The following is a 23,108-nucleotide window of genomic DNA, read 5'->3' as shown; positions in this document are numbered from 1 at the left end:
GTAGTACCTAGGTAAGCGTTGGCCGCCCTCGTGGAGACATTATGGGGTAGAGTCTGGCCTCCGCGATTGACAAGCGGAAGGATCAGTTTCGAGGTCTATATCTAGCCCTGTCTCTCCTCGTCTTCAATTCTCAAGTCGCATATCTTTATTATCTTTCCTGGCTTGAAGTCGAGGCAACATATCATTCTCGGAGAAAGATCATCCCAATCAAACCTCGCAGCCATGGCCGCCAAGATGGATCAAGAAATTGTCGAGCTCAAAGAGCACGCAAAAGCCAAGGGGCTGGATGCAGATGCTTCAGACTCTTCGGTGGTTATCGACGACGAGTTCTTCAAGCGCACTTCCAAGAGCCTGTGCGGAAGTTGGACTTGACCATGATGCCCATGATCTGGACTCTCTACATGTTCAACTACCTGGATCGCAACAATATCTCGTATGTCTTTGCCCACACCTCCTCAAAAAGTTGAGTGCTAATGTCAGAACCAGTCAAGCGAAGCTCAATAAGTTCGAGAAAGATCTTGGTCTCACAGGCAATCAGTTCAACACAGCTGTTTCGATTCTCAACGTGGGATATATGCTCATGCAGCTGCCCTCCAACATGATCCTCACTCGCGTCCGACCTTCTCTATACATGCCATTCTGGGTGTGTACATGGTCCTGTATCTCTGCTGCAACTGCTGCAGCAAAGAACTACCCTCAACTGATCGTCATCCGCTTCTTACTCGGAATCGCCGAAGCGCCTTCTTCCCAGGTGCCTTTTATCTCCTTTCCTGCTGGTACACTCGCAAAGAACTCGCACTACGAACAGCCGTCCTCTACTCTGGACTCATTCTCGCTACTGCTTTCTCAGGTCTGATTGCTGCCGGAGTCTTTGCAGGGCTTGATGGTGCTCATGGTCTCGCGGGCTGGAGATGGTTATTCCTCATTGAGGGAGCCGCCAGTTTTGGCTTTGGAGTCCTGGCCATATTCATCCTTCCCGACTTCCCAGAATCCTCAGGAGGCAAGGTCGGAAGTGCGAGATGGCTCTTCACTGCAGATGAGCGACTTGTTGCAGTGGAACGTATGAGACGTGATCGTGTATCCGTCGACGAAGGCAAACGGTCAGTGTGGTATGGTTTACGTCTGGCTGTCACCGATTACCGCACCTGGATCTTCGTAAGTTTTCCCATACTTTGAAAGTATCTCTTGATGAGAAATGATCACACTTATACTGACCCTTTCCCCAGGTTCTCATGTTGATTGCCAACCACACCGCATACGGCTTCAATTACTTCTACCCATCCATCGTGAAAGGACTGAACCTTGGCTCAACAACAATCACCCTCGTCCTCACCTCTCCACCTTACCTCCTCGCCACACTCTTCTGCTTCGCATTCGGCTACTCATCCGACCGTAGTGGTGAGCGTGGTTTCCACATCGCCGTCTCCATGTCCGCCGCAGCAATTGGATTCGTTGTCTCCGCATCAACGCTCAGCGTCCCCGTCCGCTATTTTGCCTCCTTCCTCTACATCTGCGGCTGCTTCAGCGCCAATGCCATGGTATTCTCGTGGGCTTCAGCGACATTGAGTCAGACGCCCGAGAAGCGAGCTGCTGCCACCGCCATTATCAATCTGTTGTCGCAGCTCGGAAACATCTGGAGCCCTTACTTTTTCCGTCCGGGGGATGCACCAAGATACGTGATGGCTATGATTCTGATGATGGCATTTGCTTTGTTGAGTGTGTTGACTTGTTTGGCTATGAAGTGGAGTCTGAGGAGGGCGAACAAGAAGATTCTGGAGGAGTATGAGGGGAGAGATGAAACTCCCAGGCTGTTCATGCTGTAGTAGATGAGGCATGCCTTCCCGCGATTATGTAGTCGTTACGAAATGAAACAAGGAATTGAATATATGAAACTTATGCGCTGATACTTGAGCATTTTGCAATCATGTCAGCAAATACCCCTAATCGTGAAAACATACCTACCATGTACCACGTAGATGCTGTATGGCCTGCTTCGCGGAGTGATTCGGCACAGAGCTTTGACGATACTGCAAAGTCTTCCATTGGACACTTGACATGTTTGGAGCAGAAGGCTATAGGATAGTTGATCCACAGTTCGCTTGCCTTACTTTCCCCAGCATCGACGATACCACTTGACCAAAGACTAACAGATCTGGTAGAGAGTTACCAAGTTACCAACGATTGAAGGTCTTTGAAACCAAGATTTCAAACAGATATTGCTCAGGACTTTCCTCAAGACAAATTGAGAGTCGGTAAATAGGTACGTTATCCAGTAAAGCGTTCGAAAGTTTTACAGGTAAAAGCAATATCTTTTATCATGAAAGCTCCATATACGATTATCGAGTATCTAATGCATGCGTCTATTAATGATTGTATATTCGTGAAAACATGGCCTTCAACTTGTCAGAAGAAGCAAGTCTGGAGCTGATGACCTACTTCGCATGTAGAGGTTTGCTTGAGATAGTGATTGACCATATTGACAATGTTAGTGAGATTCCTACAACTTGAATAATACTCATATCGGTGTATGAGATCTCTCAGAAGTGTCAAATACAGAATAAGAAGCTTGGTTATAAGCAAATAATATTCACATATTCTAGACTTTGATATATCACAGTAAACATATCTTGTACAAGCGCACAGAGGCGTCCAACCATTTAAACCAAGCCCTCCCAACCTAGCCTCCCAATTTATACCCGTTCGACTCATACATCTCCCCCAATCCTCTCAAATCTTACTCTTCCCTGCCAAGACTCCCAACACCTCCTTCGTGTCCTTACTACTCCTCTTCACCAAGCCTGCCACATCCCTAAACTCCGCAATGGCCGCATCCCCCATACACTCATAAATCCAACTCTCACTCGTCGTGACCACCGCTCCCTCCCTCCTGAGCCTCTCCAGCGCAATACCAATCTCCTCCTTATTGCAACTACTGACGCCATCCGCCAAAATATACACCTTGTGTCCCGCTGCTAGCAGATCGAGCGTCGTCTGCGTGATGCAGATATGTGTCTCGATGCCGACGAGCACGATTTCCGAGGGTGTAGACGACGAGAAATGCTTGGAGATGGAGGGAATCCACATGCTGAAGGCGGTTTTGTCGACGTGTTCGATGGCCGTCGAGAGGTCGAGTTCGTTGCAGGTTTCGCCGAGGCGGGCGCGGTTCTGAGTGGTTGCGTAGATGGGGATGGAGAGTATGGAGGCAGCGGAGAGCATTTTTTGGGTGGTGAGGATTCTGGTTAAGGGGATTGAGTGTTAGTATATCTTCTACGACGTCGCGGTGATGGTAGTGATAATGGTGGAGTTCCGTCGGGGAGACGAGGCGCAGGGAGGAATTGGAGGACATACAGCTTCTCATATTCCCATATCGGCCCTCTGAATTTTTCTTGGATATCGCAGATACTGGCTTCAATCAGTACATCCCCTACTCATGACTAATGGCGGGGTGGACGGACAAAAGGGCTGGCCTATCTACAACCTGTCAGCTCTGTCACATCAATTAAAGAAAGAGATTTTACATACTGAGGCGTCTTCTTGGCTTGTCTGTCATCTTTGCAGCTGAATTGTGTATGTGGTGTCTTGCAGGTGTGCGCAACAAAGAGGCGCGAGGGAAATGTATATTTTTTGGGATCATGACATGGATGGATGGAGTTTCATTCGGATGGGAATTTCTGTGGTGGGGTGAAAGCCGAGAGTCCCCCGCTGCGGGGTTTTGCCGGTCTCGTTCCGATGTTCGGGTTGGTTGTGTTTAGTGATGCGAGATCGAGAAATGGAGGTGGAGAGTAGCATCGTTGTTTCATGGGGTACTGAAAAGGATTTAACCTGGACGATCTGATATCTGTATCGAGTTGGACAAAATGGAGTCCGCGAAAGTCTTGTTTAACATATCGAGTATAAAGATATGCCGGACTTCAGGCTGATTGCCCCTGTAGAGTTAGCGAGGTCAGTGTAAACATACAATTTTCTAGGCTTTCCCAAGGCTGCCTTAAACGAGCGTCAACTCATATATACTCACATTACCACCATTTACTTGAACGTCGAAGATGAATCGAGGACGCTACATGAAGGAACGGAATATTATACCGCGTCCTTGACAGCTGATAGGTGAAGCGAAAACTTCAAATCCAAATGCATTTTGGAGAATTGGTTATTCCAGGTTATAAAGAGCGCTGCTTGGTCAAACGGAGTTAGGCTGCAAGGTCAGCACTGGGAGTACCGTTTATTATTCCGCATATGAGGAAGGAGTCGACAAATTGTTCAGTATCTGCTCAACTCTTTTCGTTCTAACTAAGACTACAGATATATTTCGTGAAATACTTTTATCTCAACGGCATTTGCAATTGAATTTAGTGGTTCAAACCGCCCTATGATCGAACAACAAACGCTACAGTGACACATCTATGAATACATGATCGCCAATACTCAAGACAAAGCCGTACTACTAGCGACCACACTCGACACCGTCTGCGGGAAGATCTTGTCCTCCACCCCAGGCTCCACCTCATCACCATACAGATTCACCCCTTCCGCAACCCTATTAGCCTCCACACTCCCCCTCACAACCGCCACCTCCCTCCTAACCCTGATCGCCTCTCTCACCGTCCTCAACTCCTTCTCCAACCACTTCTTCATCGTCTCCTTGGATTTTATCTCCGCATCCGTCAAGACCTTCTCGTTCTGCTTGTCCTCCACAATCTTCCCATCCTTGTCTTTCCTCAGAGGCTGCTCTGCCACTTTGACAAGTTTTTCGAGTTCCTTCTCGAGCTGTGACCGGCCTTGGTTAAGCTCAATCCATTCTTCGTACTCCTCGCGTCCGCCGAAACAGATGTGGTAGAGGCGACAATACGCCTTATGTTCGAGTGGACAGTCGATAGATTTCTCGAGGAAGAGGTACTGCCACATATGCTCCCAAGTCCTGCCGCTTATACTATCACTCAGATTGGAATCCAGCAACCACTTGATATGATGTTGATACTGCTCTCTCGGTACACTCCGAATGCGCTCTTTCGTGACTGCGATCTGGGAACAGCAGGGCGTGGCTAGGATCTCAGGGACGTTGTAGACGTTGAAATTTGCTCGGAACGCTTCTTGCATTTCTTTCTGCTCGGGCGATGTACTTGATTCTTCGTTGACTCTGGTGGTGTTCATAGAGCCTGAGCTGCAGCCTATCCCCCAAGTTACGCGGAGGTTGAGGAAGCCGCGGCGTTGGACTTCGCGGAGGTCGAGGTGGTTGAGTGAGAAGCTCATGCTGTTTGAAATATGAGCATTTAACTGAAGGAGAAGTAGAGGGCGGAGTATCGTACCTCTGATCAAGCAATTGCTCAATATGCCAGGACCTCTGTTGCGAATGTATCAGGATTGATATATCCGGTAAATTATCATAAAAATCATAGAAATACTGATGATACATCATCGCTTCATGACCCTTGTTCTTCTGTGCGTGATGCGTCGCATTTAGATCGTCCGCAATATATGGCACCACCTTCATTCCCGGGACTTTCAACTCTTTGACCCATGAGTAGTCTTCCTTGCTCGTTGCCGCCACGACGAGATTCACGCTCGGCATGGGACCTTTCAGGATTCGGTAGAAGCCACCATCGTCTTTGATGACGTGCTGATCGACTAATTCTTGGGGGAATTCGACGATGCGAATTTCGCGGGTACTGTACATAAAGACGATGGTGAAAATTATACATCCAGAGATGAAGATGATGCGAGAGGCCCGAGGTAGGTTGGAGAAACATTTGCGAAGCCAGAGGAGTAGGGGGTTCATGTTTAGAACGTCGTAAGGGGATATGTTTTGATGCATCTTCACGACTTGTGGACACAGCATATCGTGCGCGCAGTCTCAAGAGGAGGAGTTGTGAAGAGTTTCGACATGATGATGAGAAGGCAATCTTGGAATGCTGAGATCTGGCAGCAAACCAAGACCAGGCAAGGAGCTTTCTGTGAGTGAAACATCTCGAAAGAAATAAGAGCTACAGGATAGACATCTACAAGAGGAGCTATGATGGCTTTCTCAAGCGATAAGTGATGAGCTACCCCTTGCTTCGACACCGATAAGAGCAGATTAATCAAATCTACACGTGAAAAGACTAAAAACAATGATCAAAAACAAGGAATATGGAAATGATAGCTATTTGAAGAGGTAGAGAACAGAAGTTACCTGGAATATGCAGCCCAGCACTCCGAGAGAATCATTAAACGAGGTTTCCAAGGAGGTTGAGGAGGGAACTTCAAAACAGTGCCAACGTTCACAAGGCTTATGAGATTTCAAGTTTTCCAACGAACGTTCCAACGAGACTTCCCATGCTGTAACAACATGGTACATGTAAGCATAATTGCTTCAGAATCCCTCAGAAGTATCAACATTACTAACACGTGATCTATGCCGGCAATAGGTTGGAAAGGAAAGGCTCTTTCCACCCATGGCAAAACAGTATATACTCGAGATTTGAATCTACCCTGATCCTCTGTCAACAGGTGGATCGCCAAAGCGTCCTTCGTGTCGTTGCACGAAACTCGATGTCAAAGAATCCTGCACGTGACAAGTACCTGAGTTTCTCCCCTTCTGGAGGAAATCACGCGACGACTTCAGGAGGCTGACCAAGTCATGTCCACTCAAGCAGCGCCATCAGTTTTGACGTCAAGATGTCCTTCGGAGACTTCTGTGGAAGGTCTATCGTTCTCCTGTTGCCTTGAATGTTGGCTTGATTTATCATCCCAGAAGTACAAGAAGTCAAGGAGAAAGAAGGCAACAACCTCTGGTCGGTTTTTCATCCAGTGAAAAGTAAGGACGGGTCAGGGTTTAGTAAACTCAGCTCCAGTTCCTCTTGGCGTGGGATGAAAGGCCAGAAGCATGATTTTCAGTCAGATCCCCAGTGTGCCTTGTGAGGCTGACTGCAGTCAGCAAGCAGTTCCAGCTGGACCAGGTTTTTCACGTACCCCGGATGACTGGTTTGGGAATTCATGTGTCGTCCGATCTTCGGCCCATGCGTGATTCCTGAAAGTCCTGGAGATTCATCAGGTGGTTAGCCATGAATGAAACATCCGTCGAGTCATCCTTAATGTATTTCTGTATCTCAGTCCCAACCTAATAGGCTTAAGGCAGATTTTGGCTCCCGAGTCCATTTCGAGGACCGGGCAGTCTAATATGCGCCGTTGGTAATTAGAAACAAGTCGGACATACACGCGACCGCGTTTCCGTCCATGATCGTGTCGAGGTGATCATTAAACGCCGTTTGATCTTTCTGGAGGCGCGTCAGCACTCTGGGGATGGGTACCTGCGTGTGAGGTGTCTTGTCTGGAGGGTGGCCGGCTGCTGGCCATCACCAGATCCAATGGACTGGCATGTGGACCTTTGCAGAATCATTACGATGCATCACGATCGCGGGAACTACTGCACATAGACGTTGGCATGAACTGCACAATGGCGGAGGCAATGTTCTCTGAATGGCCCAAAAAACGACCATGGTGATGCTATCGTGAGATTGTGTTGAGCACAGCCTGGATCTTCAGGGGGATGATGTCCCATAGGGTTGGGTGCACAGCCTACCCGCAGATCCAAGCCACTCCACCATGTCCACCCGAGCCCACTGGCCCGCTGTCAGCCTGTCTGTGATGCTCCTCCCGCATAGCTTCTGCAAAGCTCCGTCATTCAGATGAACCGTGCAGTTTGTGTTTACGCACGCAGTACTGCATCTTGACGGAGATTGCTGCATTTCTGGACTAATCAACGCCTCGGAGGGCTGAGGGAACGGGATCACAGAGTGCGACTCTGCGGGAGAGCCGTGATGGAGAATTATCAAGCAAAGGCCCGGGTTGGTGGGCTCGTAAAGTGGCTTCAACTGTCTAGTACTGCAGACCCAGAACAAAGTCATGCAAGTGTTCTCAGACAGAATTGACATTGGGGAAAATTACAGTATGTGGCGGCAAGCCCAAAAACAGCCCGTCGCAAGTATTCGTAACCAGAAGGATCGATTGGTGACGACTGCTCTTGACCGTCTCCAGTCACCGAGAAATCTAAAATTTACTTTCCAACCCTCCACTACGCGAAACATGCACAATCATGCCCAGCTTGTTGGTGTATGAGGGTTGGCTCGCTGGCTTCGTTGATGCGGCCACAGGAGAATAGTCCGCGTACTTTGTTTGGCTCGCAGACGAGGAGAGGAATCACTTCGCGCCGACCCGAGCGAGGGAGGCAAAGAAGGAGGGAGGCCAGGCCAGGTTGCAGTGCAGTGCAGTGCAGTGTGAGAGAATCACGAGTCTCTAGGTACTGTTCTGTAATGATGTTTCCCACTGTTTCTATTCTGGTGTCCCACAGAACCTGCCAAGCGGCGATCAAATTCCCACAATGCCCTCGCTTGCAGTCTTATCCTCCTCGTTCCAGCCTCCATTCCCATCCACGTCTCCACATTCTGTACCCTGGGCCGTCGCATGATGACCATACGGGGTAGAAGAGCACAGAATAGCATACCAAAGAAACATCATTGTTTCAATGTCTGTCTGCACAATCGCGCGTCTATCATGCTGCAGGTTCAACCGACGGCCGCCAGACCCTCTCTATGCTGGATTACTGTGCCTCTCCTGACCTGACAGGCATCTCTGTGAGTCTGTACAGTTAAGTCTAGCACCACTCGAAGTGGGCCTCCGTGAGGATGCAAGCTTGCAAGTGCACCCACCATAAGCCAAAGTCGAGTAAATCTACGTCCTGGCCAGGGTGCTTGCTGTGGCTGATCGCTCAGCCTCGCAGCAGCTCGAGGGGCTGTCCGGGCTGTCCGGGCTGTGAGTGGTGAAGCCATCCACATCTCCCCTACCAAACCGCTTTCGGTGCATGCGACCTCCACCATTCCAACCCCTGCCTGCAGCGGCTGGTTCGCATCTCGAAAAGCCCCCAAACTCCACTCACATAAATGTGACTGTCTGCCTAGTTATGGCCGAATGACTGACTGCAAGACACAGACAGACACACGGAACACATAAAGAGTCTGCATATCCCACCACTCAGGCACTCTCCTCTCTTGCCTCCTATCATCCTTTCCAATTCAAGTTGCATCCCGAACGCAAATCATATCCCACTCAGCTGTGCAAGCCTACACTGTTTGTTTACAGCCTTGCTTGCATTACTCAGACTGCCAGATCCAGAGACCGACTTCCCGCTTCAGGACTCCTCTCTGACATCGCCTTCCACCATCCCGATTAGTACTTCACCCTCTTCCAACATACAAAGACACGACATCTTCTATACATGTCGTCTCCATGTCTTTAGTTCATCGGATCGAACCAGAAGTGCGACTATTATTTGTGCCTGATTTCGGAGACTGACATTTCGATCTTTGAGTCCTCTGTATAAAGAGCTCCTCGAACCCCAACAGACTTCAACCTTCCAAGCATATCTTGGACCATCCAGATAAGAAACACCACTCGCAAAGAGAAAGCTTTCTTGAGACCACCGTTTCCAAAACTCAAACCATTCCACTGGTACTAAGACCGACATCAACTCGGCATACCACCACCACACAAAAGCCATCAGGCAATACCTACGTTTCAACCGTCACAATGTGCGTCACCAACGTCTACGTTGACCGTTACCCAGACGGCAAGGAAATTGAGTTCCGTCAAACATCATTCTGTCAATATGGTCAACCTGGCCGACCTTGCCAGAAGCTTTCCACTGTCGAGAACCCAGTCCGAAAGATCCAATTCGGAGAACCAACAACAGAGTACATGATGACCGCTCACCACCGGACATTCCCTCAAACACCACCCCGTTCCGCAGGCAGCTCCCGCCACCGTCATTCTGGAGACTACTCATCCGAAGACGGACGTCTCCACCGCCGCAAATCCAAACGACGCAGCGACGTCCCAGCGTTAAAACCAACACGTACCCACCGCAAAGAGCGCATCATCATCGTCGACTCTCCCCCAACACCAAGAACACCACCCCAAACATTCCGCACCTTTACGGCGCCATCATCCCCAGCCTCACCACCCTTCGGAAATGGCAGTCCTCTCCCACTTCCCCGTGAACAGCGTGAGCGAGGCCGCCCCGTCATCGTCGACGAGCGTCCTCTCCTCCGTCACCCTCGCGTCCCCTCCATCGGCGCCGTCGTAGGCGAGCGTCCCATCCCCCGCCGCGCACGCTCTCAATCCAGAAACATAGCGTGGGACTCTCCATCCTCATCGCATACTTCCTTCGACTCGCGGGCTCGTCGCGAAGCCGAAGAGCAAGAGCGTCGCATCGCAGCCGAGCGAGACCAGCGCATCGCGGCTTTAGAGGCCGAGCGTCGTCGCGAACAGCGCATTCGTGAGCAGGATGAGGAGATTAGACGACGACCAGCAGTGCCTATCCCGCCTCAGCCGTTGCGAGAGAGGCAGTTCTTGAGACCCGTGATCGACCAGAGTGAGGCTTTGCATAGCATGTTGGAGAATCTGGCGATTAGAGATGAGAGGGGATTAGCGCAAGAGAGGGCGCTAATTAGTGAGAGTGAGATGAGGAGGAGGATGGAGGAGAGAGAAAGGGCTGCGAGAGCGAGATTGTTTGAGCGCGAGGAAGAACTGATGAAGGCGAGGTTGCGGGAGAGGCAGATGCCGAGACGGAGGTTCTCGGTTGGGCCGGGGAATAGGAGACATCGTGTGCTCTATGATGATGGAGTTTACCGTTACGAGTGAACTTTCTGTTTCTAGAGTTCTTTGTTTGTTTTAGCGAGACAAGGGGAAAGTGGTGCGCTTAGATCGCATTGATTTTTTCCTTCCAAGTTTTTTTTTCTTTTCGGGAAAAGATTGGATCTCATTGCACGTTCAGCTTTTAGATAGATCGCAATTGAATTCTTCATCTCGAACATCTTCTCCCTTTCTTATCGGAACGTGATGACATGAAATGATATCGAATATACATCGTGACTAAATGATGAGGTGAAGGACCAACCAACCATCACACTCCACAAGGTTACCCATGTCAGATAGATGCTCAGATCTGCACGAGCACTTTGACATGCTTCTCCTTATTCTTGATCAACTCATTGATCCCGTCTTCAACTACGCGTTCTAGCGGGACTTTACTGGTGATCATATCGGCGGGTTTGATGTGTCCTGTTTTGCTAGGTGTCAGAGCTGTTTCTGCTAAGTGTAAACGTAGTTTTGAGATCAGATGAGAGTCAAAGTCTCATATTAACCCGGCTTGAAAGAACGTCGTCCGATATCCCTGGTGCTCAGGTCCAATCGATTTAGGAATGAGAGTCCAGAAGCAGAAAGACTCACCATCCCCAAGCGCTTTGATGACATCCTTAAAGTCCTGCTTCACGTATCCTAAACATGCGACATACTTCCCTTCTCTGAATACCAAATCATTCGGCTGGAACGGAACCGCCTTCTCCCAGATAGCAACGTTAACCACTGTCCCCTTCACCTTGATCGCCTTACAGGCCGCCGTAAGGCCCACTGCCACGCCAGCACAGTCAAACACAATATCGACTCCCTCCCCTCCCGTTAACTCCTGGGCTGTCTTCACGATATCATCTTTCCTCGGATCAAGAATAACATCCGCGCCAAAATGCGTATCAAACTTCTGGCGTTGGGACGATGGCTCGGAAACGATAATCTTACCGCACCCTCGAGCGCGAAGTGCGAGAATTACAGCAATTCCGATTGGGCCACCTCCAAGGATCAAAATATTGCTGTCTGGTTTCAATGGGCTCTGCGAAACAGCATGCCAGCCTACAGATAGAGGCTCAACCAGTGCCGCTACGTCCAAAGGAATATTATCCGGGATTGGCACTGCATAATCGGCAGGTATAACACAGGCGTCACTGAGCCCGCCTCCCCAGCCGGACAAGCCTACGAAGCCGCCGTTGTAGCATACATTTGGTAAATCCCGTTTGCAGGCTCCACAGGTACCGTCGAAGATGGTGGGTTGTACGGCCACGCGCTGTCCGACTTTGATGCTGCTTGATACGCCGGGGCCGACTTCGACGATTGTGCCACTGAATTCGTGACCAAAAGTTATGGGGATTGTTTCTTTCGTTACCGGATGAGGGGTGTGGGGAGCGAATGTTGGCCCGCCGAGGAACTCGTGGAGATCTGGTAGGAGGGAGTGTGTTAGTGATCAGAAGGGTATCTGGCTTGGATGTGGATATGATAGTAGGACAGTAAGGAGGTATGTACCAGTCCCGCAGATTCCAACAAAGGCTGGCTTCACTTTGATTTGGCCGTTTCCACATGTTGGCTCTTCGATCTCCTCAACTCTCATATCCTCAATCCCATAATACCTGGCTGCTCGCATATTGTCTCTGCGCCTCTCTGTTGTTACTGCTGTGTTGTCAATTATTCAATCGAAATGGATCGAAAGTACAGTAATATGTAAGGAGATCTGTATATACTTATATCACTTAATACCAGTACGAGAAACCATTGAATCTTGGATATGATGTGCAACCCCTCACGCCACTTCGAGGTTGGCTCGGCCAAAAGGCGAATAGAGTCCGATGGCTTCAGGAACAAACATCATGAATATGACCTGACCCGACGAACCAGCGTCTGCCGTTCATAGACCCCCTCATGGCAAGAAATCGTCGGCATTAAGTGATGAGGGGTTGTCCGACGCTATTTCCTGTCTGGTGCTGTAGAAGGTTTGTTGGCAGACAGGAGGCCATCGAGAGAAGCGGAACACTGGAGCTGTCAAGCGATTCCATTCCGCTGTGGCTGAAGCTCAAATTCAGCCACATCTGATATCAACACCAAACATATGCCACCAAATAGACCATTGGATGATGATTGTTCTTTTGGAGAGTACAGCTGCAGCATGGTAATGCATTGAAGTATTTGGAACCGCTTGAGTTAATGATATGCTGCACAATTACTGACGTGCCCTTCAATGTCCGGAATGTTCAGGGGTCTTTTACCCCGCCATTGTTGCCCCACTTGGTGGCATGAAATACCTGGGGAAAGGTGGGAGGGAGTCTGCTTGTATTTTTAATACTTTGTCTTTTACTTTCAGACGATTCTACTGGAATTCACGTTGAGATACGAGCACCGTCAAAATGTACACAGCTTCATTTGCCTTCTTCGAGGCGCTATGGGAGGTACGTAGCTTTGCTGGAGCTGGCTATCACACAGAGAGATGGAACTGATGCAATGTCTAGGCGGGGGTAAAATACTGCTTTGTGAATTTAGGATCTGATCACCCGTCTATTATGGAAGCCATTGTCAAAGGCCAGAACGAGAAAGAAGGCCAATTCCCAAAGATCATAACGTGTCCCAATGAAGTTCGTCGTCCTCACCAATATCTGAACACATCACTTACGTATTTTCACAGATGGTAGCGCTATCAATGGCAGATGGCTACGCTCGCCTCACCGGGAAACCCCAATGTGTACTCGTCCACGTCGACGTAGGAACCCAAGGTCTAGGAGCAGCAGTCCACAACGCCTCATGCGGCCGAGCTCCAGTATTGATTTTCGCCGGTCTCTCGCCATTCACAATTGAAGGCGAGATGCGTGGTTCTCGCACTCAATACATCCATTGGATCCAGGATGTACCAGACCAGAAACTCATTGTGGGACAGTATTGCAGATATACTGCTGATATCAAGACAGGCAAAAATATCAAGCAGATAGTTAATAGAGCGTTGCAGTTTGCATGTAGTGCCCCGGCGGGTCCGGTGTACTTGACTGGCGCGAGAGAAGTTATGGAGGAAGATCTAACGCCGTATAAGCTTGATCGTGCGTTTTGGAATCCGGTTGAGCCAGCAGCATTGTCAGAGAATGCGGTCAAGACTATTTCAGAAGTTCTTGTCGAGGCGAAGGAACCATTGGTCGTTGTTGGTTACACAGGTCGAAACCATGCCGCTGTTGGAGCTTTGGTCAAACTTGCGGACTCTGTGAAGGGCTTGAGGGTTCTGGACACAGGTGGTAGTGACATGTGCTTCCCTGCAGATCATCGGGCATGGTTGGGTTTGAGATATGGCAATGATGAATCCATCAGGACTGCGGATGTAATTCTTGTGATCGATTGCGGTAAGTTATTCAAGATTGGGAAGCAGTTCATGCTAAAGTAATGTATAGATGTACCCTGGATTAACACACAATGCCATCCAAAAGAAGGTGCGAAGATCTACCATATCGATGTCGATCCCCTCAAGAAGTGAGTAGTCACCGGAATGTCTTCCAAGCTTATTTAACGAAGTGCAGTCAAATGCCCGTGTTCTATCTTGATGCTCTCAAAAGATACCGAGCCGACAGTTTCACGTCCATAACTCAACTCACCAACTACATCACCTCATCCCTCTCAGATAAAATCAACTCAGAAGTCTACACTCAGCGTTGGGATGCTCTCGCAGAGGCGCACAACAAGAAACTTGGCGATATCGAAAAAGCGACCCAGCCAAAACCAGACGGAACCTTTGGAACAGGACATCTCTGTCGAGTAGTCCGCAAACTCGTCCCCCAAGACAGTATCTTCGCTATCGAAGCAGTAACCAATACACTGTTTGTCGCTGACAACATCCAGGCTACTCTTCCAGGATCGTGGATTAATTGCGGTGGTGGTGGACTTGGTTGGTCTGGTGGTGGAGCTTTGGGTATCAAATTGGCGTCTGGATTTGAAAATGGTGCTGGGAAGGGGAAGTTCGTTGTGTGCATTGTTGGCGATGGGACGTTCTTATTCTCTGTCCCTGGTTCTGTATACTGGATTTCACATCGTTACAAGATCCCTATCTTGACGATTGTTCTCAATAATAAAGGTAAGCTAAGATTCACTTCATGTCCTAGTCGCAAATAAGTGGTCAAACTGACTCTGATATAAGGATGGAACGCACCCAAACGATCCATGCTACTCGTCCATCCCGATGGTCTCGGCTCTAAAGCCACCAATGCAGAGCTCAACATTGACTTCAGTCCTTCGCCAGACTATGCAGGTATCGCGAAGGCTGCCACAGGCGGCAATTTGTTTGCAGAAAAGGTAGAGAACGTGTCTAATCTGGAGGATGTTTTGACGAGGGCTGTGGAGTCGGTCAAGAATGGGACGAGTGCTGTGATTGATGCGAAGGTTGTGTCTGGCTGTTAGAGGTACTGGGTTCAAGATGGCTCTGAACATAACTTTGTTTCAGAGTAATCAGACATATATTTATATCCTTCTCAAGCTTGCTCAATACTTCCCCGCTTGTTGACATCCAGACCTGCTGCATTGTTGAAATGAGCCGTGAAACATTGATCTAAAGTTAGATCAAATTGATAGAACATATCACTATGGTAAGCATCGAGTGTACCATTATCGTAGAATATAAATCTGATGTTGAGTTCCATTCCAATGAGCAGGTGAACCGTCTTTCAAAAATCGCAATAAACAGCAGGACTCTCGCTAAAATTACTGTACTGTACAGTAAAGCGAACAAGAAGCCCCACCTCCAATCCAGCAGCAACCTTTCCAAGTCCATCTCGCTCCCTCTTCGGTTCTCACACATCCCTTCAACTCAACCATCGAGTCACCCCCATACCCCGCCTCATCCTTCTCTTGGCTGTATGCGCACAGCAAGGGATAGGGGTTCATATACGATGTGCAACAAATCCAAGTGACTCAGTTGCCTAACCATTCGGCCACTCAGATACACCATTCCACCTTCCGATGACGGAGAACTACAGATCCAGCTAGTTCTAGCCTGCACCCTTCTGCAGCCAGTTGGCCGAATGACTACAAGCGTCAACTGCACGTCTGCATGAATAACTGACAGCCAGTCAACACCATGCATCATCAATGCATGTAGATGTGCAACAAAAACATTTACAATCCAGGCCTTTCTAGGCTTCCAACCCCAAAGCAGATCCTCATGCATGATCACGAGGAAAGCAAGCTAGACCAAATCAGAAGACTCGGGATAAAGCGTCAGCGTTATCGTTAATACTGAGTCGACCGATAACATCGCTTTGTGCCTGAACTGGCCGAATGATACTACCATTACACGGTTACACCAGATAGCACACCCTCTTTGTTGATCTTTGACCTTGGCGAGCTTCAAAAGTCGGTGTAACGAGTCGTGGTGAGAGAGCAGTCCACGTGACGCTCCCATGACCAACAAGCCGCAGCTCCAGCCTCCCTTCGTGGATATTCCTGGCCTCGCAAACTTTCGAGATATAGGCGGGTGGCCAATCGAGGATGGGAAGGGGGTGGTGACCGGTACTGTTCGGAAGGGTGTCTTCTACAGGGGTCCGGACACCACTACCGTGACTAATGAAGGGGTGGTCAAGCTCAGAAGTTTGGGGGTTACTACAGATTTTGATCTGCGGTCAAAGGGGCAAATAGAAAAAGCAAGTGGCTTCAAAGAACTTGAAGGTATTGAGAGGGTGTGGTGTCCTGCTTTTCCGGATGGTGAATACTCGCCCGAGAAAGCGGCTGCGAGATATGTGCTCTATGCAAGTGATGGCACGGAGGTAGGATGTTACCTTTCCTCATCTTCTCTTTACATCAGTGCTGCCCTTGAAAGTCTATTAGTCCTCTCTGGCTGGTTCTTCCCACTACTATACACTAGCCATTCTCACAACTTCAATAGGGCATCGTTGAAGCCTTCACTGAGATTCTCACTCATGGCGCACCCGCCTGTCGAACCATGCTTCTACACATATCATCCATGTCTTCTGATTCCCCAACAGCATGTTATATCCACTGCACAACGGGCAACAACCGATCCGGTGTCTTTGTCGGAATCATCCTCTCTCTCCTCGGCGTCAAAGCGGAACTTATTGCCGAAGAATACAAACTCTCAGACATCGGCCTCCAACCCATTCGAGAAGGCGTTGTTGATCGCCTTATGAAGAGCCCAGTATTTGCTCGATCTGGAGGTGGTGGACGAGAAAGAGCGGAGAGAATGGTGGGTGCTAGACCAGAGAGCATGTTGGCTATGCTGGAGATGGTCGAGAAGAAATGGGGTGGGCCAGAGAGATATGTGAAGACCATGTGTGGGCTGACGGATGAGGATTTGGCGAAGGTTAGAAGGGTTTTGGTGAAGCCGAATGTGGTGGTAACGGAGAGGAGAAAGTCGAGGGCTTGGGAGACATCAAAGGAGATTTTGAGCCGGTTGAGGAATGCTTTCAGTGGTTGATATATCTATCACGGTGGCAACTCTAAAACCAACATCAAATCAACTGCTAAAGCTGTTCCTTCGCTTGAGAACCAGACTAGAATGGAAGGCAATGTGTGTGCCAGAAAATTACTGCGATTTTCCGCATTTTGGTCGAGGCTGTCAAGCTTCAACTCAGTAGTGACTGATTATCCACCGCGGATGCTTCACAAGTCCTGGAAAGACCAGAGAGATGTATTGCCTTCGTAGGCGCTCTGGCTCGTTGGCGTTTTGGGGAATGCCAGTGTGGATTTCGGAATGGGTTATCGGCTAGTAATTCGGTACAAATGGATGTTCAATACTCTTGAGCTGGGTACTTTTTTCATTGGAAGCAGTCTCGGTTACTTTCTCACTTATACGTGCGCATAGGATACATGTAGGTAAACATTTTCGTAGGAAACTTTGTCCAAGTAAAGCACTTCGCTAATCTCAGGCAGTCCCCAGAGGATCTTTAGCGAGCCAGTGCCCCACCATATTCTCCGACGGCCACATTTGCAGCGGTCTGGCGCTGAAAGCACAGGGACGTCTCTCCCAGAAACCCCCTCCCCCAAATGCCTGAATGTTCAGCACCTGGGGCTGAGACTATGGTGTAAATATTCCCGATAAGTTAGCGAGTTATGTTTCATTGAACATTCTACAGTGTTGACTGACAGTCACATCGCTCTTTCGGTCTTTCCACTTGTCTTGGTCACCGTGTACACGGGTCTAAATGGAACCACCTGCACCTCGCATTCGTTCCCCAATCTCCAATCAGCCCAAGCAAATGCGTCGGCCCACCAATTACGCCGCACTGTGCCTTACAACACCAGTTATTATTGGCTATCATGTCGGAACCATATCTCATTCGCCATTCTTCACAATGGTGGATATTGCGGCCAAAGGATGCTCCGGAGTGAAGATATTCAGATATGGGGCAATTGATGCATCATTGATGGAAATAATGACGTTGAGGCGTATTGAGAAACGTTAGGCAATTTCTATACATAAGGATTATGTGGTGAGATATATAAATCGTTTTTCATCGAGTTCCTCTGGACTTGCGAAAACCATTTAGGAAGTATCTCAACGATCAAATCACTCTTAGCATCACGTTGAAGTATCGAGGTATCTTTTACAATTACATATCCAAGAAATCGTACCGACTGCTCAGGAGATTCGAGTCAGTCTCCTCAACTTCAAGTGGTCGCTCCTCAAACACCATGACAATCGTCTCCTCATCAACCCTCATCGCTGCCCCACCCTCCCTCGTCAGCGCCACGGTAAGTTCCCTTTCAGATCCCTTTAGGCCTTCCTAACATCTCCAGTTTCTCGACTGGCCACACCTCACACAATGGGATAAGCGATACATGAAAACACTTACGCCGCTCCTCCCCGACGGCAAACCTGACCCCTCCAAAACAAGTGGCCTCTCCGTCGTAGCCGGCGACAAAGTCCACGGCACGTTCTGGGGCGGAGAAGCTCACCTCGAGATTCTTGAGAATGAAGAAGCAAGAATGAGGTGGAAAGGTGTGTGGCATGGATTGAGCGCTGTCAGGTGCTTTGAGTGGGTGGAGGTTGACATGGATTCTGATGAGGGGAGGAAGACGATGGGAACGAGGTTTACGCAGAGTGACGAGGCGAAGGGGTTCATGGGTGGCGTGCTGGTTGTTGATGGATGGATGGGAGGCAATCTGAAGAAGAAATTTGGTGAGTTTGGGGAGGATTTGAAGGTATGGTGTGAGGAGCTGGAGAGGAGCAGGAAAGGAAAAATATAGAGCGGGATTATGTACCAAAGGCTTCTTCCAAGGATCTTCAATTTTTTTTCTCCAGTATCAAATTTCCGCTTTAGATTCAGCGATCAATGATGTCGACTTCGGCAGACATCATAAAGCTCTACCTTGTTCACTTCCAATACTTCCATTAGTGATGATTATGACTTCTCTCGAATACAGTGTAATAAAGAGTCACAAGGTTGTTGATATTTCAGCCATATCTGGTCAAATGATGGTCGCTTCGCTTGGTGCTGCTCCGAGAATCAACAGAGAATGGCGTGGTAATATGGTCTTGGCTGAAAACACCACCGGCCAATTTCTGGTCATGATCTGTACGCCTGAAGCTCTGATACGCACATCTACATTCGTATTCCTCGCCGTCGGTTCAAGAAGAATATTTTCCCAACTTCAAGATGTCCTCACGAGAACCAAAGGTAAAGCCTAAAAAGTGTTGTGAACCTGAAGACGATGAAAGATCGGTCAATCGCACGCCACTTTCTAGGATGAATGTCAACGCTCATGTGAGTGTAGACAAATTTAGATGTATTTAAGGGGTGGGAAGATGGGTATTTGTGTCGTGGTTGATGAGGAATACATACACGTGATTTACAGAACAACCCCGCGATCACGACATCTACACTTCCTCAGCCTGATCAGTGGGATTGGATTGGAAGATGACTCCCGAGCAAGTCCCGTAGCCTCGCTTGGGATCGCGTGTAGTTTCTGGATAGCCAGTTGAGGTCATTCAACCCCGCTTGCTAGTGAGGGCCGTGAATGACAACCTCCAGAGCAAGATATCATCCTCAGATTATTTACTTTTGGAATCTCAAGAGCTCGTATTGAGCTTAGTAGTTCCAACAATTCAGATCAGCTTTCGGTCTGTTTACCATAATGTCTCAACTACAGGTCGAGACGTCAGCACTAAACGGCATACCCTCGTACACCCAAGTGCCAGAAACAAGTTATGATTTGGACTGGGCCGACCTTGCCACCCTCGACCTGTCGATCTTCAATGATCCCGGGGGCAAGCAAGCTCTGGCAGCACAACTGAAGAATGCCATCGAGCAAATCGGTAGGCATTGGATGAGCCCATACGACGAGCTTACGGGACTAACGTGAAGGAGGATTTTTCTACATCATAAACTTTGGTGTAGATCAAGCCGAAGTTGATCGGCAATTTGCTATTGGGAGGGAGTTCTTCAATCTGGATATCGAAGAAAAGCTGAAGTATCGTGCGGACTTAGAGAATGGGGGATACAACGGGTACAAACCACTTGGCATTCGAGAAATTGCACCAGGTGAGCAGTTGAATCCTTGTGTGAGACGGCGTCCTGGGCTCTTCGCTGATTCCGTAAAGGCTACTTCGACAATACAGAAATATACAACATCCCTAAGTTCATACCTCAGTACGACCGCTCACATCCATCCCTAATCAAGGACAACTGGCCGGCAATATCGAAGTTTGGAAAGTATATTCACGAGGAGGTAGTATGTAAGCTCTTGGTGCTCTTCGCCATTATCCTAGAGTTGCCTGAAGACTCCTTCCTGAAGACTCATCGCTACTCCGAAAAAAGCGACTGCCATCTTCGCTACATGAAGTATCACGCCAGGACCCCGGAAGTCAATAAAGCCATCAAAAATGTCTGGGTGAAAGGCCATACCGACTTCGGCAGCTTGACTCTACTCTTCCGTCAGCCAGTTGCAGCGCTCCAGGTACGGACTCCACAAGAGACTTGGAAATACGTCAAGCCGTACCCGGGGAGTATCACCGTCAACATTGCAGATTCATTGTCCTTCCTCACCAATGGGTATCTTAAAAGTAGTATCCACCGAGTGGTAGCACCACCACCAGATCAAGCACATTTGGACAGACTAGGCATACTGTATTTTGTCCGGCCAGAGGACGATCTGGAGCTGAAGACGGTTCCAAGTCCACTCCTTAAGCGTCTGGGACTAGACAAACAGGCGGATGGTCCTGTGCTGACAGCCGGAGAGTGGGTGAAGGCACGAGTCGCGAAGAATGTGACTAGAGCTGGTGACTCGACTCAAGAAAATGGCGAGCAAGAGATCATCAAGGGAGTTTCTGCCAAGTACTATGATTGAAGAGGGCCGTTTTCTGATGGGAAGGGGAGCATCGTTTATCAAAATTCTCCCAATAGTGGAGGGATCAAGATTGCTATCATTTGGTAAGCAAGTGCAGAAAGATATTGAATTGATGGTTTAAAGCGCCTGACAGCCGTCACTGCCTGCCAGGAAGTTGTTCGGTTGAGTATTTCGGACTCGGATAGCTCTTTCCTCAGTTAGCCATATCGACGTGAATCCGCCCAAATCACAACAAAATAATTGCTCGAACAACTATCGAAAGGTTATTCACGATCTGTCACTTGATTTAATGTTTAGAAGAGTAGTCAGATTCTCGCGTCTTGTCGATCAACTAGATTAGCACATAGTCAGTGAAGTAGTCCAGAGCTTTAACCTTACCTGACGTAAAAATAGGAGGGCCTAGAAGATGATTGTTCAATTGTCATGAGAGTGACACATTTTGCGCCTGGACCAAACAAAAGCTCCGGCTACATGCCACGGGGAAGGAAGGACCAGTCCGAGAATTGCGGCCCAACTGATCCGGCCTCCTCCTCCCCGAATCTCGTTTCCTCTCTGATTTGCGATGGACGTTGAGCTTTGTTCTGGTCTGATTATATTCCAGCTCACTTGACAAGGCAGACTTGAGGACGGACAGTCGATCCTGGGGCTGTCGACTTTTAGCCAAGAACCGCTCCCCTTTGGCACGACACTAAAACCCCCAGCTGAAGAATGGTGGCTTGCCGATGCCAATCTCCTCCGTTTCAGGTACAAACTAAAACCTGTAAGACCTGGGGAAAGGCACCTCAACTTTAACCCGACAACACCAGCCATGGTTGACCTTGTGAATTCTCCCGTCTTGTGGGCGGGAGCAGCCCATATGCATACTGATTCCGATGACCTGCACCCGACATGAGGAGGCTCAAGGACCAAAAGCACCTCTATGAATAGCTCAGGGGCTCAACCTTATTGGTGGGAACATTTCCTACCGGGTACCTTGGAGCTTTGGCGTTTATGGCTGCATATCAAATTTCACTCTCTACGTAATAATTATTGGAGCTGGCGCTCGCAAGGAGAAACACTTCCTAGCTCCATGCAATCCTTCAGGAACAGAAAGTGAAAGAATGGGGCTAATAATTTGGTGTCGCTGGTCTTGAAAGTAAGTGTTTCTTCTCCTTCTGCAAAGCATATAAAAGGAGGAATATCTGCCCTCAACAAGTGTCTTGCCCGTCCCTAGATTTCGCTCAACACTTCAGTATCATCGTTATTCGCTAAGTCACTCAACCAATCACCATATTCGAATAAATTCTCAAGATGCATTTCTCGTCAAGCATTCTACTTCTCAGCGCTGCATCTGCAGCCATTGCTGAAACTGCTGGCCAGCGTCTCTCACTCATGGCAATCAGAGGTGTTTTCGAGCGTCAGGTAAACACCTGCGTCCCAGTTACAGCCCCCGCGACATGCGAGAGATCCTGTGGTCCAGGAAACATTGAATGTATCAGCTTCCCAACATGCTACAACCCCAGTGCTGGAGAGAGCTGCTGTTCCAACGGAAGTAAGTCCACTCCCTCCCAAAGCAGCCCATGTCAATTTGGTCCCAAGTTTGATAGCTGACCTGACCAGAATACTGCCCTGCTGGATACTACTGCACCGATGCTGGATGCTGCCCTAATGGAACCCCTCTCGCAGAATGTGGCGCCACAATCTCTTTGAGCGTTATTCCACCTCCTGCTGCGACCACGGCGGCTCCCGTCCCAACCCCAACACCAACAACCGCTCAGCAGGTCACCACAACTCCAGAGCCAGCAACACCTACTCCTTCCACCGCGTCGACCACCCCTAGCTCTTCTGAGTCATCTACATCCACAACGTCTTCATCCACGTCTGTCGAAACACCAGATGCCTCATCGACCACCACCGCTGGACCAATTCAGGTCACTGGTGCTGCACAAAAGCTGGGCTCTGATATGATCCCTCTTGCACTTGGAGGACTTGGTGCTCTCCTCATGGCACTTTAAGTGAGGGGTAACGAGATTGTTGGCAAGAAGTTTTAGAGGATTTAATGAGATGCTTGAGGGTCATACAGCTGTAGTTAACACTGCGAAAAATTGTATTAATTCTTGTACAACATGTAGTTCAGTCTACTTGATCGTATATCGCATATGAGTTGT

At 48.9% G+C, this 23,108-nt stretch overlaps 10 protein-coding genes across 10 annotated transcripts; 7 read left to right on the top strand and 3 right to left on the bottom strand.

The window, feature by feature from the left end:
- Positions 1–651: 651 nt before the first annotated feature.
- On the top strand, positions 652–1,823 carry ONS95_010207 (uncharacterized protein; the record flags this gene model as incomplete). The annotated part of the gene is made up of 2 exons (XM_058503783.1): positions 652–1,155; positions 1,227–1,823. The coding sequence occupies 2 exons, from the start codon at positions 652–654 to the stop codon at positions 1,821–1,823; spliced, it is 1,101 nt and encodes a 366-aa protein (XP_058360496.1).
- A 730-nt stretch (positions 1,824–2,553) lies between these two features.
- On the bottom strand, positions 2,554–3,832 carry ONS95_010206 (uncharacterized protein). The gene is made up of 4 exons (XM_058503782.1): positions 3,523–3,832; positions 3,456–3,471; positions 3,349–3,402; positions 2,554–3,235 (listed from the first exon to the last, which is right to left on the bottom strand). Exons 1-4 carry the CDS (start codon positions 3,632–3,634, stop codon positions 2,728–2,730), a joined length of 690 nt encoding a protein of 229 aa, XP_058360495.1. The 5' UTR covers positions 3,635–3,832; the 3' UTR covers positions 2,554–2,727.
- Positions 3,833–4,272: 440 nt separating this feature from the next.
- Positions 4,273–5,833, bottom strand: ONS95_010205 (uncharacterized protein; the record flags this gene model as incomplete). Its single annotated transcript, XM_058503781.1, has 2 exons — positions 4,273–5,248; positions 5,304–5,833. 2 exons carry the CDS (start codon positions 5,831–5,833, stop codon positions 4,423–4,425), a joined length of 1,356 nt encoding a protein of 451 aa, XP_058360494.1. The 3' UTR covers positions 4,273–4,422.
- A 3,725-nt stretch (positions 5,834–9,558) lies between these two features.
- ONS95_010204 (uncharacterized protein) lies at positions 9,559–10,671 on the top strand (the record flags this gene model as incomplete). The annotated part of the gene is made up of 1 exon (XM_058503780.1): positions 9,559–10,671. One exon carries the CDS (start codon positions 9,559–9,561, stop codon positions 10,669–10,671), a length of 1,113 nt encoding a protein of 370 aa, XP_058360493.1.
- Positions 10,672–10,969: 298 nt separating this feature from the next.
- On the bottom strand, positions 10,970–12,280 carry ONS95_010203 (uncharacterized protein; the record flags this gene model as incomplete). Its single annotated transcript, XM_058503779.1, has 3 exons — positions 10,970–11,091; positions 11,260–12,078; positions 12,163–12,280. 3 exons carry the CDS (start codon positions 12,278–12,280, stop codon positions 10,970–10,972), a joined length of 1,059 nt encoding a protein of 352 aa, XP_058360492.1.
- A 757-nt stretch (positions 12,281–13,037) lies between these two features.
- On the top strand, positions 13,038–15,060 carry ONS95_010202 (uncharacterized protein; the record flags this gene model as incomplete). The annotated part of the gene is made up of 6 exons (XM_058503778.1): positions 13,038–13,079; positions 13,140–13,262; positions 13,313–14,012; positions 14,061–14,139; positions 14,187–14,737; positions 14,801–15,060. 6 exons carry the CDS (start codon positions 13,038–13,040, stop codon positions 15,058–15,060), a joined length of 1,755 nt encoding a protein of 584 aa, XP_058360491.1.
- Positions 15,061–16,058: 998 nt separating this feature from the next.
- Positions 16,059–17,089, top strand: ONS95_010201 (uncharacterized protein; the record flags this gene model as incomplete). The annotated part of the gene is made up of 2 exons (XM_058503777.1): positions 16,059–16,421; positions 16,541–17,089. 2 exons carry the CDS (start codon positions 16,059–16,061, stop codon positions 17,087–17,089), a joined length of 912 nt encoding a protein of 303 aa, XP_058360490.1.
- A 1,217-nt stretch (positions 17,090–18,306) lies between these two features.
- On the top strand, positions 18,307–18,861 carry ONS95_010200 (uncharacterized protein; the record flags this gene model as incomplete). Its single annotated transcript, XM_058503776.1, has 2 exons — positions 18,307–18,366; positions 18,412–18,861. 2 exons carry the CDS (start codon positions 18,307–18,309, stop codon positions 18,859–18,861), a joined length of 510 nt encoding a protein of 169 aa, XP_058360489.1.
- Positions 18,862–19,749: 888 nt separating this feature from the next.
- Positions 19,750–20,961, top strand: ONS95_010199 (uncharacterized protein; the record flags this gene model as incomplete). The annotated part of the gene is made up of 3 exons (XM_058503775.1): positions 19,750–19,930; positions 19,983–20,156; positions 20,216–20,961. The coding sequence occupies 3 exons, from the start codon at positions 19,750–19,752 to the stop codon at positions 20,959–20,961; spliced, it is 1,101 nt and encodes a 366-aa protein (XP_058360488.1).
- A 1,290-nt stretch (positions 20,962–22,251) lies between these two features.
- ONS95_010198 (uncharacterized protein) lies at positions 22,252–22,955 on the top strand (the record flags this gene model as incomplete). The annotated part of the gene is made up of 2 exons (XM_058503774.1): positions 22,252–22,492; positions 22,561–22,955. The coding sequence occupies 2 exons, from the start codon at positions 22,252–22,254 to the stop codon at positions 22,953–22,955; spliced, it is 636 nt and encodes a 211-aa protein (XP_058360487.1).
- Positions 22,956–23,108: the final 153 nt, after the last annotated feature.

This window comes from Cadophora gregata, assembly GCF_030347475.1.
Source record: "Cadophora gregata isolate MNR1 chromosome Unknown scaffold_4, whole genome shotgun sequence".
Classification (NCBI taxonomy): domain Eukaryota; kingdom Fungi; phylum Ascomycota; class Leotiomycetes; order Helotiales; family Ploettnerulaceae; genus Cadophora; species Cadophora gregata.
Note: the sequence above shows the minus strand (reverse complement) of the source record. Positions and strands in the feature narration are given on the sequence as shown.

Bases quoted from the DNA above. Each gene is read 5' to 3' on its own strand.
- ONS95_010206 (XM_058503782.1), bottom strand. From the start codon at position 3,634: ATGATCCCAAAAAATATACATTTCCCTCGCGCCTCTTTGTTGCGCACA. The intron at 3,236-3,348 runs GTATGTCCTCCA...CCCCTTAACCAG, and splicing joins ATATGGGAATATGAGAAGCT to AATCCTCACCACCCAAAAAA.